This window comes from Aptenodytes patagonicus, chromosome 1 (assembly GCF_965638725.1).
Source record: "Aptenodytes patagonicus chromosome 1, bAptPat1.pri.cur, whole genome shotgun sequence".
Lineage (NCBI taxonomy): Eukaryota > Metazoa > Chordata > Aves > Sphenisciformes > Spheniscidae > Aptenodytes > Aptenodytes patagonicus.
In genome coordinates, this window is record NC_134949.1 from 94,019,680 (window position 1) to 94,045,397 (window position 25,718).

The 25,718-nt window shown below is 50.1% G+C and overlaps 1 protein-coding gene across 2 annotated transcripts in view; it reads right to left on the bottom strand.

Moving 5' to 3' along the window:
* The window catches only part of BOC (BOC cell adhesion associated, oncogene regulated), a 57,039-nt gene that overhangs the window by 21,900 nt on the left and 9,421 nt on the right, over positions 1-25,718 (bottom strand). For both annotated transcript variants that reach the window (XM_076349188.1, XM_076349180.1), the window contains exons 2-3: positions 3,208-3,381; positions 2,539-2,817 (exon numbers count right to left, since the gene is read on the bottom strand). In XM_076349188.1, the coding sequence (XP_076205303.1) occupies positions 2,539-2,817; positions 3,208-3,292 (364 nt within the window). In that variant the 5' untranslated portion in view covers positions 3,293-3,381. The remainder of the gene's footprint in view (positions 1-2,538; positions 2,818-3,207; positions 3,382-25,718) is intronic.

Below are 25,718 nucleotides of genomic sequence, written 5' to 3' on the forward strand. Positions count from 1 at the left end.
TGAACCAGCTCAGAGCAGGGCCCTATAGAGGAGGTCTGGAGCTTGCGTGAGAGCCCGTGGCACATCTGCTACCATAGCTTTCAAACTCAGTCCCACCACAAATCTGTGCCCTCTGTTATTTCAGACCATTGCAAAGCTACTGTTGCAAGCAGCCTCCAGCTCATGAACATGATACCCGTTATTTGAACCCCTCCAGAAGGTTTCCCTCCTACACGTTCAGCCCCACGTCTTTCCTGGGCTGCCCTCTGTCTCTCTTCACTCATTGACTGCCAACGCTTCCCCACCTGGGGGGTCTCTATCACCTGAGGCTGTTCGGGTGCGTGGGACATGGCCTCTGCTATCCCCACCTCCCCTCAAGGACAAGGGACCCATGCAGCGCAGCACAGGGGTGCTCCATGATGGATTAGTTGCTTGTTCAACCTCTGGCTGCAGTTTTGTGCGCTCCACTGGATGGTGCTCCTGACCTCCCCTCAGCAGTAGTGCCTTTGTCATGGCAGGGACCACAGCAATGGGCAAGTCCCCCTCTTTTCCACCCCCATCTCCAGTTGCAATCTGGTAGCTGAAGGTGATTTGGCTCCTGGAGAGGGCTGACGGACTACTCAGTTGTGGCTTTGATTTGTCCTGAGGGACATGGTGGGACCTTCTGGTGCTCTAGGACCTGTCTCCCATCCACCACTGATACTAGACCAAAGCAGACAGATAGGTCAAACAGACATGCTTTGTCCCAGGAGACAGAGCTGGTGGTGGTGGGTTGGGGTGAGGGGGAAAAAAGAAAAGGGGATCAGCCTAAGAAGGAACCGATCAGGCTGAGAAGCTGTGCACACCCTGCTCTCCTAAATGCAAACCATGCCTTTGGTAATCCCATCCACCTCTCCCCTCCTCTCCTTCTCTCTATCAGGCCACCAGCGCACACAGCCCCCTTTCTGCTCTGGAATGTGTTCTCCGAAACTTAATCTCAGCACAGGGCTCAGGCCAAATCCCCCAACAGATACGGCCCCATGACAACCCCCTCCCACCCAGCTTCAGAGCTCAGCAACTCTCCCCTTGCTTTCCCTCGCCTCCTCCTCCCACCCAGCCTGGCCTAAACATTTCACTCCTGATTAATGTATCAGTGACAAGCCAATAGCTCTTGGCTTTAAAGCAAAGCCAGCCCCCACTTTGCACAAACATCTTCACTTTTTCATTTTCTTAAGACTTAGCCCCAAACTCCCCCTTGCTGGAAAGAAGAAGCCCTTTCCATGCCTGAGGGCTGTCACTGCCAGGGGATGGCGGTCTCCTCTGCACGCACTTGCTCCACCAAAAACTGCACGGGTCTCCGAGAAGATCAGACTCTTCATTGCCTAAACAAGGGTGGTCCACACAGACCCCCCCCATTTCCGAGCAGGCGTGGGCTGCCCTTTTTCAGATGCATCCAAATACAGCACTTTCTCACATTTGAGCATAACATCTGGCCAAAACCAGGCACCCATAAGAGAAGTTCCCCACTCTAAGGCACCCCCTCCCATGCACATGTCTCCTTGGTCTGTCACCAATGCCAGAGGGCAGCAGTGAGGAGCATGTAAGCTCAGAGAGAGGAGCAAAGTCCTTCACTCAGAGCTGTGGCTCAGAAACAAGGTGGCTTTTTGCTGCCATGCCACTGCAACCTCGTAGGACGAGGACAAAGCCCTGGAAAGGGGGAGCACACCATCCCGGGACCAACAGCAGTGGTAATGCTCCTTAAAGACAAAAACCTCGTTACAAGTGCTTTTAGATACTCTGCTCTCCTGTATCTGCCTCCTGCTGACTTCTGTGCCTGCCTTACCAAATGAGGACAATGCAGCCTCTGCCTTCAACATCTCGATGCAACCGTTCTCCCACCATCCCTCTCCCTCACCTTGCCTTTTGGCAAGGGATTTTCCCAATGGTGCACAGAGGGCCACCAGCCACTTAATGCAGGTGCTCAGGAGCGCCTCCTCAACCACAACCAGACCAACCTTTCCTTACTGTGGGCATGGGGGCTGGTACTTTGGTTATGATGAGTCCAGGGGCAACACAAAAAAGCACAGGACCCACCACAGCACGAGCAGGGCAAAGAACTTCACTTTCTGTGGGTCAGGAAGGCAGCAAAACTTAGCACACGCTGACCCAGCACTGGCAACAGCCCCGCAGCAGCCTAGGCAGCAGTTTGGCCATCAGCACCAGCAGGTGCTTTTTGGTCACCTCAATCAAGAAGTCAGCAAACAGATGGGACAACATGACAGCTAGGAAACCAACCACGCACACAAACCCCATCGCTCAAGTATTTCCTGCTCTTTGTGGTCTTGCAGAAACTGTCACTGCAGGACAGGTCTGCCGTCTACCATGCAGGAGGACTGCTTGGGTCATGGCTGGGCCACAACATGACAGCCAGTCCATGATCAAAAATGCTACAAAATGGCCTTAGCCAAAGGAGCCCTCCCTTGATGCCAACGTGAACAAGTGAGTGTGGATGAGCCTCTCAAGATGCATGAGCGATGGCCCGAGCAATGCAGGGGATGGCAGAGGACTAAAGTTACTCACTAGCTAATGTGACCACTGCGGGGACACTGGCAATGACTCCTTCGGGCACACGAGCAATGCACTGGTATCGTCCCACGGTGTGGTTGTTGAGAGCCATGATGACAAGTTTCCCTCGCTCGATGTGGATACCCAGCACCTCGTCCGATCCAGCCAGCTCCTTCCCGTTCAGTCTCCAGGTGAGGTTCACTCTGGGGGGGTCCACCACACACCCCAGGCTGACTGGGCCCCCGAGCTTTTGGACAGTGGAGGCAGGTTGCACTGTGACCTGCAGAGATTCACCTGCACAGAGGGAAAAAGTGGGAATAAGAAAGCTCTGTGAGACTCAGCAAAAGAAAGGACAGAGGAAAAAAACTGCAGTGCTGGTACATTTTGCATTCCCCATCACTTCCGCTTGTGCTGCACCTTCCCCTTAGCTCCCCACCTGCCCACCCAAGTTCTTTGAGATGCACACCAGCCCCATTTCTTCTTGGCACCACTAGACAGAGATGTCCAACTCCATCTGTATCCCCTTCTTCTCTGGAGGAGTGTTTGAACCTAGACCTTTGGTCAAGGCTATTGAGGAAGCAGTGGAGAGAGAAAACCACTTTGTGCTTGAGCCATGGCTATGCTAACCAGCATCAAGGCAAAACATAAACGAAATGGAACAAATGGGTAAGAACAGAAACTCACTCAGTCTGGCAAAGCAGCTAGCGGCTGCGAGGATGAGGCAAGGGATGGGGGACATGGGTCTCTTCTTTCCATGTGTCATTGCCATCCCATGCGGTGTGTCCTGGGGCAGAGGCGCCCAGGGAAGGGTCCCATAAGCTGCCTCAGGGGATGCAGTGGAGGTGCGGCAGTGGATTCCTGTGGATGACAAGATGGATGAAACCCTCAGACTTCCAACTGCTTTCCAACCCTGTCTGGCTTCTCTACCAACATCCCTGAACTCCCAGGGATTCACTGAGCCAGTGGCCTGAGCAGGCTACAGACACTGATGCAAGCACTTCTCTTCTCCAGCCTCTCCCCCAGGCATGGTCGAGAGTCTCCCAAGACATCTCATCCTCAGCCCTCGGTACAAATCTACATGTGTGCACACAGACACATACTCACTCCCCTTCCCCCTTTCAGATTCAGCGCAGTGAATGCTTATACTGTGCCAGCAGTGCACACCAGGCAATTTTCAGGAGCAAAACACAAACATTTCCAACAAAGTGTCACTGGAGATTTTCACCAAGTGTTGCTGCCACTTCTTGGCTGTGTCTGGAACATATCCTACCTTGAACACAAAAGTAAACGAGTAGGTACAAGTCCTGAGCTATATGAAAACAGAGGTGATTCCACAGTTTCAGAGTCTCTTCCTGAAACACTGGCCATGTTGATACTGGGCATACCTATGTTTCAATCCAGGTAAGACTCCTTATGACATGTAAAAGTTTCTCAGGGCATTTCTGCAAGGAATTATTCTGAAGCAGAGGGGACACTTTTTCAGGAGAAAAGAAATGGCCAGTTCTAAATTTGTTTAAATTCAGTGCAGTGAGCTGAGGGTGGATTACACTAATTTGGCATAATATACCTTTATTCTAAACTAAGAGACCCAATCTATGGAAAGATTTCAGATTAACTGTTCTGCCTGAAACACACTGCCTATTTTGAGTTGAACAACCCTGTCTGGACAAACCACCAGGTTCATATTTGAAAGCATCAACAATCCCCAAAAAACTTGAAGCCCAAGGCCACCTGCCACAACCCAGATTGCTGTGAAGAGTTGCATGCTGCAGCAGCTGTTTTGGAGAGACTGTCATGAATGAATGCTAAAGCAGACAAGCAAGGTCAGGAGGATTTAAGATCTAAGTGGCTGCACCAAGAGACACCTTGGATGTTAGACTGAATTCAGCTTCAACCAAGGGCGAAGGGTTGAAGTCAAGGAGAGACTTCCCTCTATGGACATCGTAACGCATCTACAGGATTTTGAGCTCCCTCCAGCTGCAGCACTAAGAAGATGATCTGCGAGTCTCAAAGGCATTTCAGAATTGTTCCTGTGGCATGTCTACATTGGCAGTGGAGAAGCACAAGACCAAACCAGCCATGGCAGCCAGCCCAAACAGCAGTTATATTGCCTGCTCCCCCTGCAGATACACAACGAGCTCATTAGCCACAACCACTATCCTCAAGAACACCTGGACTCTGCAGAGCAGTATTTCCTACTTCCACCATGGTCACTGATTGAGCCATCACCTGTTTGAGCATGTTCTTTCCATGACCATCTCAGCCAAAAAGAGGGGACAAGTCCCTTCAAGCATGACCTCCAAAATTAAACCTCCTAAATCCTGAAGTGAGGACTGCCCAGACTCCCCATAAGATGTTCAGTGAGTCGTTCAAAGCAAGGCTGATTACTGCTAGCAAGGAACCACAGCATTTGGGGAAATCTCACCAAGCTACTCTCCAATGACTTTGCTTGGCCTCTGGTGACAGGAAAGGTGCAAGAGCGCAGTGCGGGGTCAATGTCCGTGGCTGGCTGTGCTGAGGTCCACATAGCGACAGCAAGAATCCAGCTAGCTAGCTTGCATGCATCTCTGCAAATTAGGCTGTCCCTCTGACAGCTTCACAAGCTGTCCCCTTCCTGCCCCCCACGCCGTAGAGCACTGCTTGGGGGAGAAGTCACGGAGGAGACATTCGTATGAAGTTGAGAAGAGATAAGAAAAAGAAAAGCCACCTCTGAGCTGGCGATTTCAAAAGGAAGGAACTCCAAGTAAAGTGACCTGCAGCTGGAACTTTGCAAACGCCACAAACAGCATCTTTACATGGCGCTTTGCAGGCTGACGTGACCTCACTCAGCCGGCCTGCCCAGCGGGCTCAAGGCAAGGCAGCTCTTTCCCAGGAGTCACGCAGCCATGGTTAGCGTGGCCGTGAGGCCAAGATAACAAGCCCTGCTGAGAGGCAGGGTAAATTAGGTCAAGCTCAGCATGGCCTGACGTGGCTTCCAGGTGGCCAGGAGCATGGACAGAGCTCGGCCATCGGACGTCAGGCTAGGCATACCCTGAAGGCACCCAGAAAGATCAGCTAGACTCACACTCTAGCTACTGCAGCCCGCAGCCCCATTACATGTGAAAATCCTCTGTGGGTAACTTCCAGTGCCAAACTGACAAGAGAGCAACTTCCCTCCCACACACCTCATCCTTCCTGGCATCACTCTCATCCTCCAAGGAGAGAAGAGAGTCTCAACAATTTGTCTTTGTAGAGTTTCCCCCATCAACCAGCACATACTGTTGTACAAGACCCTTTAGCTATTAACTTGGAGACGACCTGAGTTACTGAAGTTCATTTCTCCATGTAAGACAGCCACCAAAGCACCCTTTGTTATGCTGCAGCCATCTTGGGCAAACCACCACCGACCACGTCTGTAAAAGTGCCTGAGGTCTGTCCGCACCAGAACACGCACTGTTGACACCACTGATGCGCTACTAATTACACTCATCTGGAAAAGACTTTGAGTTAGTTTAGGCTTAAAAACCAGGTTTGGTTTGTACCTCTCACCATCAGGGTTGGGTTGCCTTCCACCAACATAGAAGAAACATTTTGGGGTAGGACTTAACGTCTTGTTCCTCGGTGCTGGAAGCCTACAGAGCAAAGCTGACTCATTCCCCCTATCTGGATGGGTTTGGCAGCAAGATGGAAAAATGTTGGACGGAAAAGAGTTGCTCCTTGGAGCCCATGCTGGGGGATGGGGTAGGCAAAGACATTCCTAACCAGACCTCCCTGCAGCTCTGTGTTGCGTAGAGCCTCTGGCCAGAAGGGCAAAGCCAAAGGCGCAGAAATGTGTAACGGCCCCTTCGTGAGCTAGGACCACCCAGGCACATCGATGCAATGACTAAACTGGCTGCCCCCAGGTCTGTAAAAAGATGAAGGGCAATAGGTGGGGAGAAAAAAGGGGAGATCAAAAAAAATTGGCCACGGCACTAGGCAGATTGAACAGTATTGAGCAGAGACTGAGGAGAGAAGGTGTGTTGCAACAAGTGTATGGTACCTCCCCAAACCTCCAGGCAGAATATGAGCTCTAAATAGGGACATGTGGCCATTTCTTTCACAGCTGAGTGAAGTACAAAAAGTAAATGGCCGGCATAAAAATAATGAGGAAAATGAATGAAAACATCAATTCCAAAAGAACTATTAGGATCCAGGGCCAGATTTCGAAATTCTCAGCTTCCACAATTGAAGCCAGATTTTCAAAAGCATTCAGTTCTTGACATGCTGAGCTCTCCTGAATAGGCAACCAAGTTATTTCGATGCCTAAATAGGAGCTGACCTCTTTTGAAAATGCTGCCCTTAAGCAGCCTGCAGTAGTGCAAAGCAAGGAACTTTATTAATCAGGCAGCTTTCGATCTCCCCGGCGTCCCTGCAAGCACCGCCAGAGCGGGCTGCAGTGGGAGAGATGGCAGAAGTGGGGAGCAGAGGAGGCCCCAGGCGCTCCAGTTGCCTTCCCAGAGGCGGCAGTCCCAGGCAGGGGGTTGCGCCAGGAGCCGCAGAGCTGCTGCGCCGGGAGCCGCAGGGCTGCTGCGTGACGGTGTCCTGCTCTGCTGCCTCCTCTCCCCAGGGCAGGCACGCTGTGAGATACCCCTGGTTGCTGACACTTCTGCAGCCACCGACACCACCAGCCTCAACAGCCCCTGCTTAATTGCTATTTGGGAAAAGAAAGAGTTAAAGTCACTTAAAGAGCTTCGGGGCGGGGGGAACAAAAATTATTTGTTTATTTATTTTTAATTCTTTCCTGCCAGGTTAAAATAACAATTTCCTGTCGGTGGAGTGAAGGCTCTAAGTCCCTTTCAGACAGCCCAGTAAATCAAAGGAGAGGCCATTAGGAGAAGCAAATTAACGAGAGCTTCATCAGATATGGGGGGGTGGTGGGGGTGTAAAATCTGTCGGCTCAGCTTCCCGCCACACACCTAAGTCCACTGAGGCCCCTGCACGCAGCCCCAGCTGTGTCATGGCGATGGAGGGCACTGCAAAGGGAGAGGAGCAAGAAAGAAAAACCAGAGGTGAAGATATAAAAGAGAAGAAAGGCAGGCGCGTGTGCCGGGGGGGTGTGTGTGTGTGTGATAAAGCTGGAAAGGAAAAAAGGATCTGAATTAAGCTCAGGCAGCAGGAGAGGTGTTTGCTGATTAGAAACCGAAGGTTTTACTGAGGAAATGCTGCCCACAGCCCCAAGCCCCCTCCTGCTTAACAAGGGCCGACCAAGCAGCCCTTGTTACTGCCACGCTGTCTGTGATTTACAAGGCTCACAAATAGGAACCAGCCTCTGCCCCAGCTCTGAGGCAGCATCCCTGCACCACACACCCCAGCTCTGCGGGCAGGCAGGGGGGCAAAGGCAGAGGCAGACTGGGAGATGGGGCAAACTTGCTGATGCACACAAGGGTGGTTTGGGGTTGTGGGAGGCGGCCGGACCCCGAGCCCCTGTTTGTGCGGGGGAGGAACGGTGGGAAGGGGAAGGGGCTGCTTTGCCCTAAGGCAAAGGCTGCAGCAGCTCAGGTCCGGCTACCAGCTGGGGACACCCTGGGTGACTCCGGAGAATTCACTGCAGCTGGTCTCCATTTCCAACGGGTCAAGTAGGGACAATGATACTCCCAGTTCTCCGTTTTATACATTGAAACTTAAACTCTTCAGAAAAATCAATCTCTTACACAGTACAGCATGCCAATTTTACTTGTAATCATTAGTTTTTAATACAAGACAGTATTTTTTTTTGTTGTTCCATAGAGCTTAAAGCACTGAAAAAGAAAATGTAAAAGAGAAAAGAGCCACGGTACCCCTTTGCTTTACAAATGAGGGAACCTGAGGGCTAGAAGAGGAAGCCAACCTGGCCCAAAGTTATACAGTAAAGCAGTGGCAGGGCTGGAAATCAAAAGCTTTCTGACTGGGACCTCCATCCCATCAGGCAAGTTGTTCTTGGATCTCAAATCTTTCACATCCCGTCTGAAAAAAGCCACCATACAACTGTATAATCCTCTAGCTGAAACAATACTGTCAAGGTGACACACCTGAGCAGGTCAGCTGCAAAGTCCCCGCATGATTCCTGGGCATGGACGGCAGTCTGGGCACCCCTGACTTTCTCCCCAAACCATCAAACAGTAACATCCCAGAGGGCAAAACTAACCTCTAGCAACACCTATCCCCTCTCCAAAGTATTAATTTCACACCGTTAAGTTATACTCACTCTCTATGAAAGGGTTTGGAAAAGGAGAGATTTGCAGCAGGAGAGACGCTCCCCCTCCCATGTAACAGCCCGGGCATCCAACGGGGATGGGGGTGCGGATGCCGTAGAGAGAGGCAGGATCCTGAATGGGAAGTGGGTGGTGTCAGGAGAGGGCAAAGAGAGGCAGCCTCCAACGTTACACCACCATGTTTAAAGTCAAGGAGGTAGCGCAGTGTATGTGCAAACAGGGATAAAAGCTTGCCTGCTTCCCTCTGTAGCACTGAAAGCTCCCGACTTCAGAGTGCATTAGCTCCGTTAACATAGCCCTTGATTAACTCTGTGAGGAGTTCCCCCCCTCCCTTTTTTAAAGTGATTAGGCAAAAAAGACTCTCTTACTGGCTACTTGTGAGCTCAGTGAGTCCATCAAGAAGCCACAACAGAGAAAGCCTGGGATAAATTCATGTTCATAGCTGGGAGAAGGAAAATATCCAGAGCAAAACCTGGCATGGCACTACCACCACGCAGATGAGCGAGTTCGCCTGCAAACTATAAATCGTGCTTGGGCACTGGGTGACACTAAAAAACCACAGATTTTCTCCAAGCAAGTCCTGAGCAATTCAGTGGTGATAGACACCTCTCTAAACGATAAACTAAACTCGCAGGTAAAACAGCTCTTTTTTCTTGAACAGAACTGCTCATGCAAACCAAACCAGCAATGAACCAAACAAAACATGCAGCGATCTTTGCGACTTTTTTTTCCATCTTCCTCAAGACGAAGCTACTGCCCTGGGCAGCTCCTTTCTGCAACAGCCTGTGGTATCACCAGGGAGGAGACTGGGCGTGCTGGCTTCGAATTAGCAACAGGATGCAAAGCCTTCCCATCGCCCATCTGACTTTTGCTCGCACCCCTGAAGACCCAATGCCTGCAGTTTCTGGCACCTCTCCATCCGACAGTTCCTCTGAAATGAGCACCACTTTCCAGCGGGTATTGATCAGGCTGACGTCGCTGAGCCCCAGCAAGCCTCTTCACATTGGCATTTCATCAGCCAGCGAGTGTGAGGCCGCTTGAAGAACAAAATGCCACCCTCATGCCAGCCACGGGCTCCCCAGCATCACTGTGGTGGTGGCACTGCAGCGAGTGTGGCTTGCCTCAGGCGATGCCTGAGGCACGGTGGTCCCAGGGTGGCTGGACCCGCCAGCCTGAGACAGCCCTGCTGCAGGCAGGCCAGGGATGCGAGGATGACCTTGCCCCACAGGATACACCTCCTTTTTTCTGCAGCTACCAGGAGAGGAGCCCTGTGCTAAAACAGAGTATGCACGCCGGCTTTCGCTGCCCTTTGGCACGCCCCGAAAACAGCTCCAGCCCTTGAAAAGACAAGGCTAAAGCATAAGAAAGAAAGAAAGAAACCCCACGTCCTTTCTTCAATATCGTGCTCCCCCCATGCCCTAGACACTTAATTTCCCTCCTTCCCCCCTGGCTTCCCCCTCCATTCTGAGTAAATTCAATTTGACAACCCTGCTAATTGGATAAACGCTGCTCCCTACGTTCCTTTAAGGCTGCCCGCTTTTCTCTCCTTGTTTTTGGAGGGCGATTGTGGCTGTTCTTTAACATGAATTCCATCTGCTTTATTTCTCCTCTAGCCATTCAAGACCCCTCCTGAATATGTATGAGGGGCTGCACCCCCCCACCCCCTTTCTCCTCCATCCCACCTCCCTCCCTCATCACCCCCCCTGCCCCATCCCTCTCCCTGCCCTCTCCCATTGCCCAGGACAATAACCCCCCAAATGCCCCCTTCTCCCACCCCAGCCCTTTTTGCTTTAGATAAACACAGGCAGTGTCAAGTGTGAGGAGGGGGGGGGAAGGATGGGGTTCAACTGCCAGTCAAGCCTCGGGCCCTCAATGAAGCCCAGAGGCCTACCCTAATCTGCTGCATGCTTGCCATATGGGAGCTGTGTTGCCCTGGGAAACACTAACAGGCAGAACGGAGCTTAATAGAGTCCATATTCATTGTAATGCAGTGAAATGGCTCGAGGGACTATTGCCCCTTGGGTCTGTTTTCATTCTTCTGTTCCCCCTCTTTCTTTTCTCTCTCTCTCTCTTTTTTTTTTTTTTAAATAAATTTTTTTCCTCCCCTCCTTCTCCCCCCTCCCTTTTTTTTTTTTTCTTTTTTTTTTTTTTTTTTTCCTTTCTTCCTTTCAAAAGGACCAAGTCCCTGGAGAGCTCTAATCTGGAGAGGCTGGGGGCTCCCCAAAGGGCCGGCCGGCCGGAGGGGCAGGAGCAGGAAGGGGGAAGGGAGAAGGTGGAGGTGGTTAGGGAGGCGAAGGAGAGGTGGAGGGCAAGAGGAAAGTAGCAACTAATAAGCATGCAGCCGGCCAGCTGTCAAGATGCTGACAATGCTGCTTCGGGTGCAAAGAGCCCGGCAGCCAGTGCTGGCACGGAGGCTGGCACAGGGTCCTCCCAGGGAAGCACTCGCCTCCCCTAAGTGCCTCTGTCCTTGTCTGCCGAACACGGCACAAGCCGGGGGGGGGGAAGAGAAGGGCGCAGATGGAGCGTGCTGCGCAGCCTCTTCAGAAACAAAGTGCACCTAGGAAACAGATGTTGTTGCTGCAACAAGCCCGAAGCTGCTGGCTGCTCTCTGGCTCCTTCTCCCAAGCGCACAAGGGGGGAAAGTGGCCCCGCAGCAATCGCCGGGGCTGCCCCTGCGGCTGGGACAGGATGCCTCTCCAGTCAAAACCTTTCAATCCAACTTCAGTCCCACCCTGGGAGAGCTGCCATAGCTTTAGACCAACTTTTCCTCCGCATTCCCTTGATCCACCTGTAGGCTCTACAGCCTCCCAGCTAACGTCCTAATTTAAAGAGCTGAGCTCTCCCAAAGGGAGTGCACATCTGCAGCGCTTACCAAGGGGTGCAGGTTGTGCATCCTGGGGGTTGAATGTCAAATATCAGAGAATTGGCAGAATTGCTGGTATCGAGGTCCTGCGAGACCCTGACCAAGTGTACACAGGGTTGCAGCTCAACCTACTCTCATGCCAAAGTTGGTGTTGGGAGAAAGGGTCAGGATCCCCTCGGAAAAGCACATCAATGTAGCCACACACTTGTGGAGATTAGTTACCTACTCTGGAGTGTTTTCAGTTTGCCCCATGCTTGCTACAAACTCAGCTCATGGTGTAGCCAGAAAGTGTGACTTATCTGAGGCTTCGCAATGGGACAACTTTGCATCTTCATGGTGAGAAACACTGCAGAGGAGGCAGCAGGAAAGGGGTCACCCACTGACACAAGTGTGATGTGAAAACACACCTTCAGTCTTAGAAGCAGGGGATTCACTGCACTATATTACTTGCCTGAAGCATCCTATCTCTTGCCATATGAAAACAATACCCGCTTTATCATTCACATCACAACTAAAGCCAGAGATCAGTGTCAATGCAGTCAGAGCTGCAGACAGATGCCATACTAAACGCAGAGTGAAAACCATCCCATGTCTGGGAGATTTCACACCACTGGCTAGAAGGGTTTGGCACAAGCAGTAATAAAGTTTATCTATCTACACATTTTCCTATTTGGACAGAGAGGCAAAGCATGTAGCAAGGAGCTGGGAACGAGGGAGAGCATGCACCTGGGTGAGGAAAGCCCAGGGGATGGTTCCGCTGGGGGCTGATGCTGTGGGACCCGCAGGAGGGGCGGTGAGCACCAGGCAATGCTGCTGCCTCTGGTCTGGGCTCCACTGCACTGAATCCCACACCAATGCGAGCCAAGTGTCAGGTTGTTCCCCTCCCTGTCAGCAACTGCAGTGGACGAGAGTGCTGGGAGGGATGGGCAGTTCCCACCAGGAGCCGTCATCACGCAGGCACAGATGTGCCTGTGGCTAGTTTACATTAGTCAGGGCACTGCTTTTGTTTTTCCCTTCTCATCCTTTCCAAACAAAAAAACCCCAAAACTTGAAGTCTGAGGTTGAGGCTCTAATTGCTTCTTGGGTTAGGGAGAGGTCAGAGAGGAGGCAGGCCCAGCAGATGCAGGGAAAGTGATGCTGGGCAAAAGCCCTGCGCGATACCAAAGGGAAGTGGGGAATAAAGGTGGCAGAAAGGAAAAGGCAGGAAAATTAAACTGAGATGAAGAGGTCAAGAAAGAAGGAGAAATAGGGGAGTTGGGATTTTGGCCGATTTCCTTATGCTGCATTTTTCCCCACTGCTCCAGGGGCTGGGCAGGCAAGCAGTGGGCAACGTCACAGTTCACCTGCCACATGAGCCCAGGCTCAAGCCCTTGCCCTGCCTTCCTCAGAGCAGGGGCTGTGACCTGGGATCACCATATCTCAAGCAAATCTCTCTCTCCCCAGCTGCCACTCTTCCACTTTGTTTAAACGTGGGTTACTCATGATAGCAGGAAAACCACTCCTGTTCTCATTAGAAACTCCATCCTGCTCCAAGACAAAAGTTTAATCAACAGATGCACTTCCATAGCATGCTCTAGTGCCAGTGAAACAGCACATTTTTCCACGGGGAGAGCGGGATGCTCTCCTCCAAAGCTGCTTTTGCTCAGCTGTGCTTTGCGTTGCTTCCCCCAGCAGCTCTCAGGGAGTGCACACACCCAGCCGACCCTCACCCTCCCAACGCCAGGACACCACCACGTTGACCAAAACAAGCATTTTGCCATTGATGTGGCAGCAATGCTATAAATCCCACATCCTACGCTACCTAATATCACCTGGAACGGGACCCGGGGAAGAATGACCACAAATCATTGCAAAGGTGTGACATGGAGCTGCCCTGAAGAGACCGATCTCCATTTTATTGTCTCTGTCATGTGATGGGGTCAGGCTTGCAACAGGACAGACAATAAATATCACAGCATCCATTCATGCTGGTAACCACCAGATGAAACACTCCTCTCTCTGAAAGCAGAATCTATATAATACAAACCAGAGCACAGAGGAGCGGTATACCAGACAAACGCCACCGGTCAGCATCTGCATGAAGTGCTGCAGGAGTGCCTGGGAAGCAGGGAGCGTTTCGGTGTGTCTGTCGGCTACGGACACCTCTGAACGGGGTCTTGGAAGCTCTTGTTCGCAGAGCAGATCACAAGTCAGAGAGACAGTGGCTGCAGCTGCTTTTTGAGAGCAGCCCACTTCTTTATATGCTTAAACATGAACCTACCTTTAAGTAAAAAAAAAAAAAAAAAAAAGAGGAATGTATTTCCTATTGTCTAGGAACAATAGAAAAATCTTGTCCATGTCCAATTAGGAACAATAATAGAGTGAAACAAACAAACAAACAAAAAAACCCCAAACCAGAAAACCCCACAGAAACTGCCAGTGACACTGTTAAGACTTCCTTGGGGGAAGTTGCAACGGGGAAATTTTCCTGTTGGAGCAAAGACTCGGGTAGCTTTCCTAGCTTTTAAGCCTTCTTCCAGTGTGTATTTGAAGACCAGGGGCGCCTACAACAGTTGCAGTAAAAAACTGACCAAGCTCTTATTAAATATAAGTCAGCGGCACAGCAGAAATACCTGCTAAAACAACACATCCAGAAGATCATAACAGAGGACTTGATGCTGCTGCCTCCAAAATCAGCCTGATCTTTGCCATGACTTCAATGGGAGCAGGCCCAGAAACTGCATTAACAAGCACGAGGCTAGTTTAACACAGTTGACATCAAAATCCAGAAGAGCATACAAAAGAGACAGGACAAAGTACTCGCCAGTAACGTCAATACAAAGTTTAATCCCCAGATGGCTGGCTTTAGAGACATCCCCATCACCACCATAAAGAGAAACTGCCTTCTAGTTTGCACTCCTTTCAGCAATGACTTGTTGCTGGGATGCAAAAGAGCACAAGCCCATTTTCCTTGTCCTTTGAAGACTGTATTTAAAACTTGTTTGGTTTTTTTTTTCTCTTTTATAAATTTGGGAATAAATGGGTTTTTTTACTCTCCATAGCTGTCACTTAAATGCTTTTCACTAACAATAATCATTTTGGTTATGGGAGCAGGTCAAAAGCCTCTAGGACTCTCTGCTGGGACAAATTCCCCCTGGAAGCCATGTCACTACTCCAAAAAACACAAGAGGAAGCTCGAGGCCAGCAAAACAAAGGGACATAAATGACCGCCCATAGAAAATACTCCAGCCAGTGCCAAATGCCTAGGTGGTGTGCAGCAGCTCGGGCACCGAGTGCCAGCACCCAGATGGGCTGAGCCACAGCCCACATTCATGCTGCAACCGGTGGCCACCGTGCTGCTCCAAAATCCCATGGGGCCCACCCGGAGGTGAAAAATGATGGAGGGCACACTTGCAGCAGGGTGTCAGGACAGATGGCAGATTTCCCCTGCCCCAGAGATGAAGAGGAGACGGTCGCGTCTCTTGGGCTTTTTTTTAAAGATTGTGTCTGCACGTCATTTGCCCTGTTTATCATCCCAGCAATAAATAAACCTCTCCAAAAATGATGGTCCAGTTAAGGACAGTGACCCAAACATGGGCAGGAGATGGAGCAAGACCTCACATCACCCTGCAGAGATGGGCAGGGCTGGCACCTGGTTTCTCCCTCTCTGCAAGGGGCTGCTCCATGACAAAAGAATGAGAAACGCGTTGTGGCAGCACCACGCTGCCACCGCAGAGCTTGGGAAGGGAGGCTTACCTGCCTGCGCTCCAGCCTGCCATTAGGACACATTGGTGAGAGCTGTGGCCAGCACCTGACCCAGTGTTTGACACCACCACGGTACCAACGCCCGCCGGGCAGCAGCGCTTGCGCCAATGGGGCACAACACAGACCCATTGCTGGCTCCCCGCTCTTCACCCTTCCCCGTTTACATTTGCACCTGCATTGAGAGAGCGAGCGCAGAGCTGGAGGCACCTCCCCGGGCCCTTCACACAATAAGCACCAGCAGCAATTCCAGCTGCAAAGTTTGCTTTCCTTGACGCACAGTTTACTTTCTCCATTCCCCGGCATCCCGCCCCTGCCACTTACCCCTCACTCCAAAAAGGCACTCTCAAACAGGCTTAAGCTTTAAACAAATAAGGGCTTGGAAAGCAGCAGCCTGCTCCTGTTTCCCTCCCCACCACGCCTGCTCTCCCCCCGCCGCCTCCACCTCCGAGCCGCAGCACAAGCAGAGCTGGCGAGTGCCGCGCAGGCATAGAAAACAAACACGTGGAGCAGAGCCAGCCGTGAAGTCGGATTTGGCATACACTGTTTGCAAAAGGAATAAAAGCACATGGGAGAAGGGGGAAGGGGAGAAGGGGGGTAGGGCGGGGAGCCGGGGGTGCCCCGTCCTCAAGGGGAGAGCGTGGCTCCATTACAAAGCCCTGGCACATGCCCACAGGAGGGTCTGTACGTACGGGTGCTGATCCTGTGCCCTGTGTGGATGCGGAGGGAAGAGACTGGCCTAAAGCAACATTTCCCGAGCTATCTGGCATCACGCTCCCCCACCCCTTTCCTAGCGAGCCGGACTGTTTTTGCATGTGCTTGCCCTCCCTCCCAGGCAAAATTAGTGTGTTCTGATGCAACAGGTGAAAAATAAATACACTTTTACCTCCTGGGGCTTGCAATTCTCCCCCTCTCTTTCTGAGGGCTTCTTATCCCCCATGCACACTATGCTCCAGGGCCCCACAATGCAGGAAACACTGACCCAACTTCCCCACCACCTCAGCTGAGATTACATACATTGAGGGCACGCATTCACACTAATCCTCCTCCTCCTCCTCTTTTTTTTTTTTTTCAATTTATTCCCCCCCCCCCCCCCAGCTATCCCTTTCTGGAAGGTTTTCAGACAAAATATCCCTCCTCTTACACCCAAGCTCCCAGGGGACGTCAGCTTGGGTATTATTCTGCCCTCACCTGTCTGGTCTAGCTGTGGGAACGGTACTCTCATGCTTTAGGAACGGATCACCTATGGCCTTACATCAACGCTGGATCCACGCAGGTTTTCCTCCATCTCCCTCCTCTCTCAGTCATCTCCAAGTGAAATGAGACAGAAGCCCATACACTTTGCCTGGTTTGGGGTAGAATCCAGTGATTTGACATGGTTTGCTTGTGGTTTCCACCCAAAACCATAAACCACCCCAGGTTTGCTTGGAAGGTCCTCAGCTGTGTTTGGAGGCGGTAGGAAAAGCAGCAGTGTCCTACCTGGTCTTGGACCTCATCCATAACAGGCCAGCAGCTGGACAGATTAACAGTCCAGGCTGACCACCCAACCACCTGCAGACATGTTTTCACCAGTCTCGTCACCACCTCTGAAACACAACAAGATCTTTCCCCTCTCCAGGCCTGCCGTGAACACTTGTCCCTCAGCATCGCTCCAAACCACTAAACTGACAACAAGAGACAATATTTGGATAGCGCTCTTCCTGTGAACTACATTATGGACCCCTGATCGCAGCCAAGGAAGGTAACTTAACTTGGAGAAATCTTACAATTGCCTTTTTCTTCTTGGGCGGAATTTACAGGGGTGCCAAAAAAAGCCATGGATTGCTGCAAATACAGCGTTGCTCAAAACCAACCAACCCACTCTGATCTCTTTCCTTTCGGGGGCAAATTAGGTATTGCAAGACAAAGAGGGATAGAAACTCATAGTCATGGAGGTTATGATGCCACATTTCTGGAATTGCTTCTTCATCTATTGGACAAAGCTTACCCCTACCTTGTGTTTCAGCTTCCCAGGTTGCAAAAACAGGAATAGCAAACCCCAGCTGGTACAAGCAGTAACCAGATGAACATGAGTCAGACAATTTCAGATTCTCAGGTGAAAGGTGCTAGACAGGTATGCAGTCTTATTATCTGTACTGCTTCCTGGTAGCCCCAGGATTTCTGGATTAGTAAAATACAGATGTCAGCATCCTGGGGATACAGCCTCAGTAACTGAACCAAGCAGAGAGGGGCAGGCTGATTACAAGGGTGAAAAAAATGAATTTGCACCACACACAAAATATTGTGGTTAAGGGAGACAGCAACCAAGAGATTACTGACAACAGAGAACAGGATAATTCAGTGGGGTTTGTCAGACTAAACTTTCTGTAATCACAGACTCCAGGGAAAGTGTTTGTCAAGCAAACATTCAAACATGCAGCTGCCAAGAACTAAGTAAACAGAGGAGGAGAAGCAGTAGAGTCAATGTGACACCATTTGCAAATGCCCCATGATCAGCTGTTACAGGCCAACCGAGCCCATCAGCAGGTATTAGTGAAGCCAAGGGGCTGAGCTGCTACGGGAAGACCCACCACCAGGTTAGATGAACAAGGAGCAATTCACACCTTCAAAATATTTTCATCCAGCACAGGATTTGCAGACCTGGGTAGGTGTAGGTGTGGGTACAGCAATCTGTGTGGGTTCAGTGGACACTTTCCTGCAGCACACATGTACACACGCAACCACCTGGGCAAATGAAATGAAGCCAAACTCCAGGCTGAAGGGAGTCCTCCAAGATAACAAGTGATACCCAACAGTTATTGGTATCACAAATTTATTTTCAGTCCCGCTGTACCTAGAAGCCTGTGGTGGTAGTTACCATGCTTACGGGGAGCCAGAGACCTGGGCCAAACACACCAAAGATCTAAGGGCAGGTCGGCTGATCCCAGCCCTGAAACCAGGGCTGCTCGGTGGCACTTAGCAAGGCTGCATGAAGGCAAGGGAGGGAAACATTGGTCTTCCGCTTCCCACCCAAGTGCCTATCCATTGGCCGGTGCTTCCCACCCATGGTTCACAAGACTGCCGGAAGGGGTATGTGGATGACTTAAGGGGTCCAAGAAAAGGGATTAAAAATATGCAAGTTCAGACATACTGTGCAGTAAGTTGTGCACGTGAAATTTCCAACCAGGTCTACTGACCTCCATGGGAATGTATTCAAGATTGCACATGTCGAAAAATAAAGCTGAAACCTATCACAGGTGATCATGCACACACATTTTCTGTCCACATGCCCCTATTCTCCCCCACCTCATCCTGATGGGTGACACCAGAGTGGTGTTATATTCATTTCCTACAGATCGACCTCTCTTGGTTGTCTAGAAAGAAGTGTGCAAGACACAAGGCATGTTTCAAGGCCAGCATTGGATGCATCACTTCTCTGTGAGTCACTGGCCACCAATGCACCCAGAGTGGTGCTGCTATAACCACCCCTTGGCACGTCTGGGTCCAGCTGCGCTCTGTGCAAGTGACCAAAAATTCACATGCTGCAGCCAAAGCTGCTGGGAAGAGGAAGTTTGTGGTCTCCAGCACAAATTACCAACACCTTCTTTGGAGCTGAAGATTGTGTTCATGTTCAGGAGGTTCATGGGGGAATTAGGAAAGCTGTTATCTCCCTAGCTGGACAAAAGGGGCTGTGAGAGGGCCAGAAAGACTGCTGGTCCTCATGAAGAAGGGGTTTGCAGGGTTTAGTTGTGGTGAATAGTGACTCCACCTGGGTTTACACAAAAGGACTTTATGCATTTCATGCATACAGCATTGGTCCCCTCCAGCTCTGAGGGAAGAGCGTGGTCTTCCCAGGAGAACCCCGTCCAGACTGAAGAGGCTGGATCCCCATACCAACAAACAGCCCAGCACCATAGACCAAAACCCTTGGGTTTTTTTAATCAGGAGGTGCATGACCTCCTCTGGAGTCCTGACACAAGTGCTCCAAGTATTTACAACCTGGAAAAGATCTTAATGAAGAGATAGAGTTGCTTTAACTTTCCCTTCTCTGCTCCCCTCCTGTATCCCCACCCTCAGTTTGCTACTGTGCAACAGCCCTGGGGCAATTAAATCAGCAGCCTACACACCATGCAATCTTTATGGCCCAAGGCAGTCACAAATATAACAGTACATGCCTACGGAGGTTTTCCACCCCACATACCCGCCAGCAACACAATTTTCTCGCACAGGAGACTGGCTCAAAACAGAGAGGAGGGACAAGTGCTGCGACCTCCCAGCGGTCCCCAGCACAACCACGAGCTGCCCAGGGCTGGGGCTTGCTGCTGCCGGGTGCCGCTGCTGCCGGGTCCCAGCAGCACAGGGCTCCTTTGGTCAAAGGACAAGGTGTTTCCCAAGCATCTTGCACATCACAAGGCAAAAGTAATCCCTGCTCCCCGATGGGAACAGCTGAAGCAGAGTTCAGCAGCATCCCAAATCCCACCAGGTGCTTCTGGCAGGGGAGGAAACAACACAGCAGTCCTGACCCCCTGTAAGGAACATGCTGATTTTGCTTTTCAAATGGCAACTGCACTAGTTCTGGACCCTTGCTGATAAACAACCACAGATTTCTCATCCACTCATTAAGGTTTCCAACAAGAACCTCCAACTGTCGTTAGTGTTTAGTCACAACAGCAGACTTTGGCTTGAGACCATTCAGGTCACCTAGGCCACGTAACACAACACAGCCCCGTTTTAGGTCCAGAACTTTGGTGTTTCCCTGCACAGCAGAAGTGAGATGACAAAGGGTTAAACCTGGTATAACCTCAAAAGTCGCTCTTTGCTTTCCAAAGCAAGAACATCTTTGGCAGGGTCCCCATCTGGGAAATGACATCCCATCCCCCCCCACTTCCCCCTCTTCTCCCCCTGAACTCAGAACAAAGCACTGCACTGCCCAACACGCTCCTCCACTGGTTTCATCTTGGTCCAAACACTTCTTGTGTTTCAACTCCTGCCAAAAAGAAATGCACAAAAATATATATATATATAAAAGGCATGTGTGGGGCAGGGGGAAAGGAAGCAGAGAGAATAGAGGGAAGTCATTAAAATTGAATCTTGATTAGCTACCAGTGGTGGAAAAAGGAAACAGTGGGGAGAGCAGATTTTTCTCTTGTGATATGTCATCTTGAAGCTGAAACCAGTAGGCCCAGAGAATACAAGACTTCTCCACACAATCCTCCACCTAGGACAAAACCTAACTTGCTTTACCTTTCCAGTCCACCACGTGCTACCCCACCATTGTCAGAAGAGGCATCTTCTTCCTCAAAACAGTTTCCTGACAATCACCACATACATTTTTCACCAGTCTCATAGCTGTAGCTGTTCCAGCGTTCCCCCACCCTGCACTGAGCCCCTGCTGGCAGAAGGCTGGAGGACACAGGACAGCTGGCCTGCCCTTGCTGGCCCTTCTACCTTCACTACCAAACACAAAGGCTTGGCCATTGCAAAGCCATAGGGAATCCTAAGGGAAATGCAGCCCAGAGGAGATGGTTTGTTCATGCTCTGTGGATAAGCTGGATGGGCCAAATGAAGAGCCCCAGACTGGCTCTGTCTCCCAAAGAGACACCCTCCAGCCAAAAAAAAAAAATTTTAAAAAATCACATTAGCTAAAGAAGCATTTAAAAGCAAAACAAAAAACCAGTCCAATTTGGAGAGTCTGTAATAGCTGAACCCAGGGACACGCAGAGGATATTTTTGTTCCCTCAGTACAAAAGCCCTTGGTTTCCCCTCTTCCTCATTCCAGCATTTCCCCATCGGGGGTGTCAGAGACAGTTCAAGGCCTCCCAGCAGCGCAGACAAAATTGCGTCTTGCTGCCCTGAGGACAAGTGGCTGAGGGGCTATGGGAACCAGGGAGATTTGGAGAGCCCTGAAGAGCTGGGCAGGCTGAACCTGCTGCCCCTGGAGGATGGCCAAAGGGTCACCCCTCCAGCATCCCTGTGACCTGCTGCAGGCCGGTGCTTCCCTCTGGGGTTTAGCCTCCCAAGGTGTGACTGTTTTGCAGGCTGCAGGGCTATGCCATTTTGATTCCCCAGGGCTTGCTTGTGCTACAGCTGGTGTTCTGCAGCATGTCAAAGAGAGGGACAGATTAACTCCTTTTTTAAGTATCTCATTACTGTTATACTTTTAAACACAGCTGGTCGAAAATTTTTTGGCAAAGCCATAAATAAATAAATACTTTAAGGAAATTTCCTGCAATTTGAAAACTTTACCTACTGGTCTAGCCTTTATCAGATGGTATTCTCTCTCCAGTATGCATAAGCTCCATTTGCTTTCGTTTTCTCTCCTATAAGGACCAAATCCATTGAACCATTGATAAAATTTCAAGATTTCACTGCCTGTACTGTTTGAGATTTTAACAACCACCCTCCTGACCAGTGCAGCAATCACATATTCATTTTGTCCCACTTGATGACCTTTCATTTTCCTTGTAAACGGTGATACCACCTCCCAAGACCCAAAGATCCAGTCACTGAAAACATATTGAATGTTTTTATTAATGGACATGAACACTCCCAATCCTGTCTGCAAAATACTTCTTTTCCTGCTCCTCGGCAGAGTGATGACAGAACACAGCCAACTGGTACTCCGATTGGTTTTCCTCTTTTGCAGATCATCCCGCATCTCATCAGCTCCCATGCCTCCATCCTAGTCAACTTGGTTTAGAAAGCAATCAGTTTCTACCGCTGCAGACAACATTCAAAATCAGCATCTGTCATGACATCCTACATAAAATAAATAAGTAAGACAACACCACCCACCACATTCTATCAGCAATCTGTTAAGGAAAGCAAACAGTCACCCACTTCTGAAGAAGCCTGATACGGGAGGCAGCATTTCTCTTCTAGTCCGTCCCTGTCTGCCAGTGGCAGACAAAGCCTGTTTAGCAGCATCTGTGCAAGACTTTACTATTACGTAAACAGCAAATAACGTCTTGGGGCCAGCTGAGAAAATGGGCCCCAAGCGTGAGGCTCTGCACATGGAGCAATGGAAGTGCTTGCCCCCAAAAGGCTGCCTTTCTACAGTACTTCTCATTTTACCGGGATGGTGCCCATTTAAACCCTCTTCAACCTTGGAAGAGACGGCTTGGAGCTCCCAGCCTCCTCACCCAAATGCTAACCCACTCCTTGTAGCCCAAAAAAGGAAACAAATTCATGACCAAATAGCTTCCAGTATTTTTTTTTCCAGGCTATTGTTATGTGACTGCATTTGGAAGTAAGGGAAAAAAACAAATACATGACTGTGGTCAGTGTCTGTCCTAGAATAGGGGAAGAAAAAAAAAAAACCAACCCAAACCCCAACCCCAAAACCCAATCCTCGTTTTATAAGTTTAGTCATTTTTGGAGAAAACCGTATGCAGTAAGGAGACCAGGAAGAAACAGTGACACCAGCCCCTGGGCCTCAGGGGGTGACAACAGGAGAAGCAGAACAGAAGTGAATCTACTCTCCATCTATTAACGTATACTGCTCAGCCCAAAAAATTCTTAAAAGCCCCAGCAATGGTCTAAGTCAAGAAGTCTACTTCTTCCTCTGTTGCAAAGGACTAAGATGTTTTTGTGCTGTGAATTGCTTTATCAATTTAGAAAGCCTTTTTAATGCAAAAATCACCTTTGCTTGAGAGGTGTTAGTAGGTGTTTCACAGAAGAGATCAGATCATCCTCTCCAAAGACTCACCCAGCAGTGGTCTGGGAGAACATAGCAAACCTCTGACATTTGCTCACTTGCCTACCAGGAAAAAAAAAAAAAAAATTTAAAACTCTTTGGATCTTCCAAAGATCCTTACATTACTGTTTAGTAAAGGAACATGAGGAGTGTTCGATTCTCTTACTTTACAGAGACTCCTTTAAGACCTCAGTATTAGGTACTCTACAAAACTACAATAAAAAGACATCCTCTGCCTCAAGGACATTTATCTCTAATTGCTTACAGAGACTGTCAACACTTTCTTTGAGAAGGGAAGTCTGTGACTGTCCCATAGCAGCAAATAGCCCTAGAAAAAACTTTCACTATTCAGTGCAAAGTCATCTGTAGACCAGCTCATCAGTACCTACCCTCCAAATTATGTTAAATACTGTCACTTGCTACAGACCACACATGCAATATTAGAAGTGGAAGGGAATAAGGGCTTCCCCCCTCCCTGTAGCAACTGGGAAAACTCAGCTATATAAGGGAAATTCAATCTCAGAATTACCAATAGGGAAATTATTAACCATTTCTTAATTTGGAAAATACCACAAACATTTTTAGGATGAAAAGCACTCCTCAGTTTTGAGGAAGCGCTACTCCATGATTTTAAATCCAGTTGTGCAGCTGGCACACTCTGCCCTGGGATGGCTAAAGCAAGCTGTTCTCATACAGTCACATCTACAACACGCTGCAGGACTGAATAGTCCCCCATGAAAGAGATAAGCTATATAAACATAAACTATAACAATGGGACAAAAAGCAGCTTCCAGAATTCCCTCTGCAAGCCCAACAGGGAAACAACGGTAATTACCCTCTGCATTTCTTGCCAGCTGAAGTTTGTCTGTTCTCCTGCTTTGCTTTGCTGATAACAAACATCTGTCAGGAGCGTCCTTCCCCGTGCAAGGGGGGAACACATCCATCACAGCCTCCGGGGCTTTATACCCCAGCAAAGCCTCTGAAGAGCCTCTGCCGTAAAAGCCACAGAGAAACCTCTGCTGGTCTTACCTATCGACTACAAAAGTGTTACATGGAAAATGAGTCTTTTTTTGCAGCCCCCAAGTAGTTAAGGAAACCTTCAGAAAAAACACGAGGAGCCTCTGGTGGAGGCGATCTCTTGAGGTCCACCCCAGATGTGCCTTTCTAAGGATCTTTATTTTAGGGTCTTCCTTCCCAACCCTTATCTACCACCAGCTTTTACTCATATATTTCTTCAGCAGAAAGCTCTAGAAGCCCAAGGCGGCAGGCTCCCAGATAAAGCTGTTGATCTGTGGCTCATTAACAGCTTGCTGAGGCTTTTTGGCCCGGTGCCTGTATGTCCCTTGCAGATGCTGGCACCTCAGTGCATGCCATGTCCGCCAGCCCAACTGAGCTGCTTCTCTGGCTGCCTATAAGGAGACAGGTCAGCACAAAACCCTCCCAGTCTGCAAAACGTGAGATCAGAAATGTTGGTGGAGACTTGAAAACGTTGCCTTTGAATCCCTGAGCCCCAATCCACCAGCCAGGGGGAAAGAAGGGCAGGAGGGATGTGACTCTCTTTTCAGGGATGGTATTTCTCCAGAATAACCTCTGAGGAGGCAGCAGCCCTGCCTGCAACTACAGGCAGCCACCCTGCCCGGGCAAGGGCTCCCCAAACCCGCTCTGACATGCCAGCGCCCTGCACTTGCCCCGGGTCGGTGAGGGCTGGGAGCACCTCTCCGGCAGCGGGCTGGCGCCTGGGGAGACACCCCCAGTTGTTCCTTATCAGCCTTCCCCAAAACAAGTAAGGACAGGGGCATCCGGGATACGGCCCAACAAGCCTTTCTCAGCCCCAGCAACTGTTGTTGGCATACAGGGACCTCAGGCAGAAGAGAGGAAATTAAAGCCAGAAAATGGGAAGAAAGGGGGGTGCGAGGGCCTGGCGGCAGTCCCCACGTCCTTTGGGAGGCAGCACGCACATGGGGAACAGGGGCACGCTAGCAGCCTCAGCTGCAATCCTGTTCTCCCTCCCCATTGCGTGGTCTGAGTGAAAAAAGCCTCCCCAGCAAAACTGAGAGGGATGTGTGTGCCGGGAGAGAGGAACAGATTATTTTTCCTAAGCACGAGGAGGGATGGACGGCAAAAACCAATTTTTTGACACCTTCTCCATCCCACGCCCTGCCTAATTCAGCTGGACAGAAATTAAGGCAACAGCTACGTTGGTGCCTCCTTACAGTCTTTCATGCACAAGGAGGGACCTGGGACCAACAGAGAAGAAAAAGCCGTAACTGTGCAGCTGTCTGGCATCTCCCACCACTCCCAAGGCACTGACTGAGCCAGGGAGAAACTGTAAGGGCCCAAACACCTCATCTAAGATCTCTTCTGTAATTAAATTATTTGGCTTGCAGTGGGCAGATCAAACCCACTTGCAAAACGGAGGAGTCCTGCTTTGGATAGGCTCCTCTCCCTGCAGAGCAGGGGAAGGAGTCATCTCTTCATCCAGCCACAAAGAGCCCTTGGCAACACAGTGCCATTAAAAACAATACGTTTCAAAGCATTCCTCTATGCAACAAGCCTCCAACTGCAGTTCAGGCTGTTATTCACACAACAGCAAGATATGGCCACAAGCAGCCCCCCAGGAGAGTTTGTCCATAGCTCTTTGCAAACAAACAGGTGCCAGAAGAAGATGCCTATGCATCCCAACTGCTCCCAAAACAGTGCTGTAAGT